Source organism: Cinclus cinclus, chromosome 10 (genome assembly GCF_963662255.1).
Source record: "Cinclus cinclus chromosome 10, bCinCin1.1, whole genome shotgun sequence".
In the NCBI taxonomy this organism is placed as follows: domain Eukaryota; kingdom Metazoa; phylum Chordata; class Aves; order Passeriformes; family Cinclidae; genus Cinclus; species Cinclus cinclus.
Genome location: NC_085055.1, coordinates 13,971,923 through 13,980,011, shown reverse-complemented (window position 1 = coordinate 13,980,011; position 8,089 = coordinate 13,971,923). Strand labels below are relative to the sequence as shown.

At 40.5% G+C, this 8,089-nt stretch overlaps 1 protein-coding gene across 1 annotated transcript in view; it reads right to left on the bottom strand.

The window, feature by feature from the left end:
- Positions 1 to 1,276: 1,276 nt before the first annotated feature.
- The window catches only part of PLOD2 (procollagen-lysine,2-oxoglutarate 5-dioxygenase 2), a 50,307-nt gene continuing 43,494 nt past the window's right edge, over positions 1,277 to 8,089 (bottom strand). The window contains 7 exon segments of the mRNA XM_062498957.1: positions 1,277 to 1,432; positions 2,504 to 2,629; positions 2,862 to 3,008; positions 5,419 to 5,523; positions 6,020 to 6,085; positions 6,485 to 6,598; positions 7,916 to 7,978. Coding sequence (XP_062354941.1) covers positions 1,277 to 1,432; positions 2,504 to 2,629; positions 2,862 to 3,008; positions 5,419 to 5,523; positions 6,020 to 6,085; positions 6,485 to 6,598; positions 7,916 to 7,978 — 777 coding nt within the window.

Here is an 8,089-nt window from a genome sequence, read left to right as displayed (position 1 = left end):
CAGGAACCATCACTCCTGCGGGGGTAATTCTGAAAGTGTAATGCAAAGCTTGGTACACAGGCACTCACTGGAACAATTTGAGTAGCCAACAACCCAGAATCTGACATGCCCATCTCCCAACTGCCGATCATTAGGAAATATTTGGCAGTAAATCAGTTTCTTTAAGAACAATTGCAAATGAAAAGAAACTACCTGATACAGTCAAGTAAGAGATGCTCCATTAATTTAAAATTAACCTTTATTTTTCACAAGATTTTCCAACGTGTCGTGCATTTTGGCACGGTAGACTTTGAGACAATTAGCTTCAAGTTTCTTTAAATTACAAACAGTAGATACAGTAGGAATATTTTAAACCAATTTCTTTAAAATAAATGTCAAGTTAAGACCCTTAGTTTTAAAAGAGACTGCCACCATTTCATTTTCCTGATACAAAATTCAAGTAATTTTAAGAGTAGAAAACTGTCCCTATAAAACATCCTATTAAATTTTACCAGCATTCTGAAAATAAGCATCAAATTTCCAGTATCCATTGGGTGCAACTACACATTTAGAAAAATAACACTTTAAAAAAAGGTCACTTGCTGAAGAAAAGCTTTCAACAGGATGAGTTCTCAGAAGAAACGATAAAACATTTTCTGCTTAGATAAAGGATTTAATCCTTTTTCCATCTCTGCAATTAATTCATTTTTTTTCTTCTAAGGGTGTAAAATATTTCAGTATTGACAATGAATTAAGAGACCAGGCTACAGAGACATTCTCCCTCCAGTATAAACCAACATATGGAATTATTGCTTACCAGAAACAACTGTAAACAAAATTCATTTGATTTTGTTTTTATGCTGTGATTTTTCTTTCATTGGTTGGTAGCAAATATACAGACCACCAAACTTTAGCTGTGTCACTTTACTGAATGGAAATCATGATAAATTTTTCCGATGATTTTGTATTTATCGTTGCTTGGGGTTTGGGGTTTTTGCAAGGAAGAAATGGGTTCACTGTGCTTTTCCATTTTCTCTCTTTACCCACTCTTTAGGACAGCAGAATGGAAAAAAACAATTAGGGCACGTTTACTTTGGGACTCAAGGCTCAGAGCAGATATCAAGAAATCTTCAACAATATTAGAACACTTTCTGTTTTCCTCCTTTTAGCCCAAAGTACCTCTGCTGTGTAGTAACAGTAACTTAAAAGTTTCTTTTATCACCATCTTCCAGAAGAAATCTATAAATAAATGTTTGTGTAAAGAACACTGCTGTTGAAGAGGACAAAAAAAATAAAATTAAGGATCAATAAATGATACTGCAATGTATCTTGTGCCATTCAGGATAGGAAGTCCTTCGTGTAGATGTGTAAGTCTTCCTGGGTGCATGAAGCTCCATCCTTTCCTGGGAGACTCAATGGAGCAGTTGTACCTAAGAAATTTACATCCACCTCCCTGTGGTAGAAACACAAACACAACAAAACCCCAGACATTTATCTTGTGTTTTAAGAAATTCCTTTCTATATATCCATTACTTCAAATAATTTGCTATTATTATTAGGCTGGATTTTCTTCTTTTACCATCCTTTAGCTAGGTTGTTTACATGACACCATCTTTACATCATTAATTAACAGACAAGCATTTGCAATCAAATTTCCCCTGGTCTTGCTTTAGCATCTCTGGATAACAACTCATTCAAGCAACAAATCTAATAATAATTTCAATTATTCTTCAGTAACTTCACTATAGATTCTACCAGAAAGAAGCAAATTGTGTTCAAAGGCCTTGTTTCACGACTGCATACCTATCCAGGACAGGATTTGAACAAATCTTAAATTAACTAATCTGGCTTCTGATTTCAAACTGAAGGTGTGCTTTCTAAAATACTAAGACTAAGTGTGGCAAGCACATTTATTGACTTTAAGGACTGTGAATGACGCAGGCTTATATACACAACAGGTTACATCTCTCTGTAAGTATAAGTTGGATATTATTGCCACTGCCCTGCCTAGCTCCACACTCTGGGGACTGCTTTATTTGAGTCAATATCAGACTAGAAAAAAATTAACTCAGAAAAAACCTAAACAGATACAAGAATTAAAAAATTTCATTCTGTGGCTGATCAAAAAAATAATAATTTAAAAAATTCTCTGAAAAGAAGTCCCTTGAGTCAACTTGACACTATTTAAACTCTTTTGAAAAGTTGGTTTTCACTGTAGAGAAATGAAGCATTTCAGAAATGCTAAAAATGAAATGACTAACGTCTCCTAAGTTTTTCTTCAAACCCCTTCTGTCCCACCATCTGAAACCAGTTTGATCAATTCAGCCTGACTGCATCAACAGTTCTGGATTCTGGAACTGAGAAAATTTAGTACTTGTCAAAAAAACATAAGGCATAATGTATCCCAATTAGCAATGTGCATATTTTCCTTCTCAGCTGGGTCTCTACATACATGTGGTTGGGCTCTAGTTTAGAAATAGTATTAGATACTCAAAGGACAATGTTTCTTAAGTCAATGACTTACCTGAAAGTCCTCTCCTACTTTGTTGAGGGCAATGTTGATTGTGAACGTAGAGGAGTCATGGTGAGGTCTGAGTGACCGCTGTCTGTCAGGGCTGTATTTTACAACAAAGTTCAGTAGAGCATAGCCCTGCAACAAAACATACAGCCAGACTTCAACTTGGGAACTGCCAAGTCACACACAGGATTCTTGGGATTTTTGTTTGAAGCTTAGTTAAAATAAAAAAATCAACAACATTCATCTTTAACCACTACTATGACATGTATAAACTCCCCAGTCGAACCAAAGAGCTATATTCATTAAAATAGTCAAATTTAGTCACACCATGAAGTAATTATCTGCAAAAGCTTTTAGCCCATACCTTGGTATAATAGCCAGCAAAGACTTTTAGTGTTACTGGGGCAATGAACTCTCGTATGAAATGCAGCCATTCATTATCCAGTCCTATTTGCTTCATATGAATGTCATCAGTTGGGACATTTTCATAACCTCCAGAAATGCGGCTGTCCTAATGAAAACACCACAAATAGCTTGGAAACAGGAACATGGAATGCTTCAGACATTTCAACAAATATTTATTTGAAATCTGCAGAATCATAGAACTGCAACAAAGCAACGTTTCAGTGGGTGTCAGTGAGCTTGCTGTACAGCAGTTCTACAGCTTACTGTCAAGGAAAAAAATGTTCTTAGATAGCAGTGAGTAAAAATTGGAAGTTTTTAAAAGATTAATCAATATTTGGATGCATTGCCTGTAAATAAAAGTGCTTATTGGGATAATAAGTTTCATTTACTGAGCTGCAGATGAAACTGAAATTCTATCAGATGTAAAGAATACAGGCATCAACTTGATGGGGTAATAAATGTTGAAATAATTTGAAGATAAAAGTATGTTAAAATTCTTTCCAGAGGCTCCTACCTGCACTACAATTGTGACTATAATCTGTCTTGGTACCACATTTGTGAGTAAGAGAAACTTTCCTCTGATTTTTCAGCGGTAGTTAATAAATACCTTGAATTCTGAGAACGTTGACACAATAGGCTCATAACATTTTCAGGTAACTCCTTATGGGGACAAGTCTGACAAATTAGTACTTCAGAAGTAAATGAGTAAAACTTGTCTGAGCAGTTATCAACAGCTATCCAAAGTCAGCCTTGGGTAACTGTCAGGCACCCGTTACAGAGCTGCACCACTGTTAATGTCTAATTTGCTAATTCAAAGTCTGCACTGGGTTGATGTGGCACAGCTTGGGCAGCAGGGGGGCTGCAGGGCCTTTGTGAGGAGCTGCTGGAAACTTGCCCTACAGAGCCAATGCCAGCCACTGCAAGACACACCTGCCACTGGCCAAGGATGAGCCCAGCAGTGACAGAGACAGCACCTCTGTGGTGGCAGTGCCTTTATGAAAGGGAGGGGGGAACAGTGCAACAGAAACTGCAGTTAGAGAGGAGACTGAGGATTTATGAGAGAAACAGCCCTGCAGACAGCAGGGTCAAGGAAAGAAGGGCAGGAGCTGCTCCAGGCTCTGGAGCTGAGATTCCCCTGCAGCCCCTGGTGCAGCCCACGAGTGGCAGCTGTGGCCCCGCAGCCCCTGGGGGAGCCGGGATCCACCCACAGCCCCTGGGGGAGCCCGGATCCACCCGCAGCCCCTGGGGGAGCCGGGATCCACCCGCAGCCCCTGGGGGAGCCGGGATCCACCCGCAGCCCCTGGGGGAGCCGGGATCCACCCGCAGCCCCTGGGGGAGCCGGGATCCACCCGCAGCCCCTGGGGGAGCCGGGATCCACCCGCAGCCCCTGGGGGAGCCCGGATCCACCCGCAGCCCCTGGGAGAGCAGGGATCCACCCGCAGCCCCTGGGGGAGCCGGGATCCACCCGCAGCCCCTGGGGGAGCCGGGATCCACCCGCAGCCCCTGGGGGAGCAGGGATCCACCCGCAGCCCCTGGGGGAGCCGGGATCCACCCGCAGCCCCTGGGGGAGCCCGGATCCACCCGCAGCCCCTGGGGGAGCCCGGATCCACCCGCAGCCCCTGGGGGAGCCGGGATCCACCCGCAGCCCCTGGGGGAGCCGGGATCCACCCGCAGCCCCTGGGGGAGCCGGGATCCACCCGCAGCCCCTGGGGGAGCTCAGGTCAGAGCAGGTGGATGCCCAAGGGAGGCTGTGACCCCATGGAAGCCTGTGCTGGAGCAGCGTCCTGGCAGCAGCCCACACTGCAGCAGTTTACCTGGCAGGACTTGAGACCCCACAGGGGACCCACCCTGGAGCAGTCTGTTCCTGAAGGACTGCACCCCTCGAAGAGACCCACGCTGGAGCAGAGGAAGACTGTAAGGAGCCCTCCCCATGAGGAGGAAGAAGTGGCAGAGAATGTGATGACTAATCTCCCATTTTCCCACCCTGTGCACTGCTGGGGAGGAGGAGGTAGAGAAAATAGGGAGTAAACTTAAGCCTGGGAGGATGAGAGTAGTGGGGGGAAGGTGTTTTTAAGATGTTGTTTCACTGCTCATTATATTACCAATTGAATCAGGGTAGAAAGTAAATTAATTTACTCACACTGAATCTGTTTTGCCTATGATGACAATTGAATGATCTCTCCCTGTCCTTATCTCTCAAGTCAAACTTTTATTTTTTGTTTACTTTCTCTCTCCTGTCCAGTTGAGTGACTCCTCTCCAGTGACAGAGTGACTTTGTGGGTGCCTGGCATCCAGCCAGGGTCAGCACACCACAACATTAATTGAAGAATGGCTCTAAATCTACTGAAGAAGCAGCTACATGGTAAACTAAACTAAGCACTTCATACCACAAAGCAGATGTTTCAGACCATTGGCAATTGTTGGGATGTTTGTTTGTTGCAGTACACCCTGACTTACTATTGTAAAAGTAGTTAAGATCACTCATTAAGATTATGTTTGTATAGGCTGACACTTACTTGGTGTTTTCCACCTGACCATTGCCCAAAATGTTCCATTTCTTCTACTAATTCATCACAGGCAGTGTCAGAAAATATGGGAAACCAAAACACATCTGGACATGGCTACAAAAAAAAACCCAAAAAAATCAAACAATGAAAAACTTGATTCTCAAGCACATTCTCACAAAAGCAAAAACTAAGAGCTACATTCTAAGCCCTGACCCAGCACTAAGAATGTGTCAGTGCACCCCCACCTTCTGTGCCTTATGGCTCTAAGTAGCAACCCTGGTCTTCCACATTACAGGTTAAAACAGGAAAATAGCTTAAAACTTAACATTGCTTTCCAAACAAACAATTTATCCTAGCTTTTCAGAGAGGCAATGTTCATTAAATCACTGTCCCTAATTGTCACCACTGACCACCCACCACAAGCGCTCTGTCCAGATCAGCTGCATGAAAGCAAGCAGCTTATATCAAATGGCAAAAATTCAGTTCTGATGCAAAACATCAAAAAACTGTTTAGTCACAGACCAAAACAGCATTTGCATGGAAATATTTACTGCTTGCCAATTTATTATCTGTCAGTCCCACAAATTTTTTAAAAACTACTTATACTCACCTGTTCTACTATGTTATCAGTGAAGATCTTTGAGTAGTTTGGATTTATGTAAGTTTCCTTCCAGTCCTAAAAAAACATTATTGAAAAACATTACAACAGAACAACAACATTTATAAGTGATAAAAACAACTTATACTTTTCATTTGCTCCACTGAATGCACCTAAAACAACTTTAAAAATTCTTATTCTCATAAAAAAAAACTGGTTCCCATTATGTCAAAAATCATGAAAGCTGTTACCTCGGGACCATATCTCCAATTTCATGCTCTGGTCACCAGCTGGATTACTGATATGATATACTGTCATGTGCTTAGATGGGTGAGAACACCTTTTAGCACATAATCAATATTTAGCACACAGTAAATAAAACTTCTCCACATAAAGCCTTTAAAATTCAAGTTCTTTATAATATATAAATTTATTTTTTTAAAATGAAATAACATCTTAGCAGTATTAGATGCGTACCACAGGATTCTCAAATATCTGCCAGAGGTCATTGTTGTAGTGGGAGGTATTGTAATTGGCTGTAGAAAGAAGTCTTCCAAATTCATGTCTGTTGGTAATGTACATGAAAACACCCTATACCAATCAGAGAAAGCATCATTAGCAAAACTGTCCATCTTAGCAAAGTTTTAAAAAGGTCTGTTCATGATTGTGCTTTCATAAAATATAATCACATATTTGTACACATATATTGTAAAGGTGCTGTTAATTTAGCATCTTAGTTTTCAAATGGTTGACTCTAATCACTAACTACTCTTCATAACTTGTTGTTTACAAGCATTTGCCTGCATTTATTTTTAAACTCATTAAACCAAAACATATATTATTGAGAACATATGTAGAGTTATAGAAAAGAAAAAGCAGAGGAGTGATTGGTTGATTTGCTTTCCAGAAAACTTAAGCAGACACACTGAAAGGAACTGATCTCAAAATGAAAATGCTCACACACAAGAAAACCAACATCTACTTTCAAATTAAATACTGAAATAATAAACTAACAATCAAAGGGTTCATGAAAGTCAGAACAAGAAACTTATTTCAGAGTATTCACTATATGATTCATCTGGTGAATTGGCCTGAAATAAAATATATTGGCAAATATAGCACACAAGAATTTTCAGATCAGCATCCAAAAAAGCTGAGCACTCTGAAGTCTGTTCATGTAATTATATGCAAGATATCAAGTGTGGTAAGATACAGCTTTATTATCAAGCTATTAACAGAAGGTATTAACAGAATCTCTTGATTAGAAGTAGTAGCAGAAAATAGTACTTTTAAAAAGAAACTTAAGTTCTATGGGATTTTTTTTTTTAATTTAAGGTTTTTCAGACTAAAACTTCATTTCTGAAACATTTGTGACTTTTGGATTTGCAGCAGATGAAGACATTACCATTTGAGTACTTTGGTACTTCTATGTTTTTGTCTGAAAAAGAGTTAAACTGTTAGAAAGATAATGATTATGTTAAACATGCCCAGTTGTGGGCACTTACCAAATCATAAAATAGCTGCAGCAGGGAGAATAAGGAGGGCCTGGGTCAAGAAAAACAGCTTAAAGTGACAATGTGGTCACTGAGGGGGCCTGGCAGACCTAGCAGTGATCTGAGCTTTACTCCTGCCTAGGACTGCTCCTCCCATTTTAGCTACAGCAGTATCAGCACACCTTGACCTTAGAAGCACTGAGAAACACCCCCCGAGGAAACAAAGAGCCCCTCTGAGATGTTTTCAGATGGGCATGAAAAACCTGTCCCTGGCAAAAAACTGCCCCTTAGAAGATTGAAGAGAAAGCCAGAGCATTTCATCAGAGGAAATGGACAGAGGAGAAGCATCTTCCTGTGGTAGAACGATACTGCGTGTAATAATAACTAATTAATAAAAAAAAAAATAAAGCAACACCTTTGGGGCTCTGAGCATATGGAATGTTTCCGAAGAAGGGGAGTCTTTTTCCCTTTGTAAAGTCTAAAATGAAGGAGAATCATCACATCAGTTTTCTGACAATCTCTCTCTTTTTCCGACTACTTTTAGGTTTCCACAGTTACATCAGGGAAAGAGCAGCCTTGGATCAAAAGC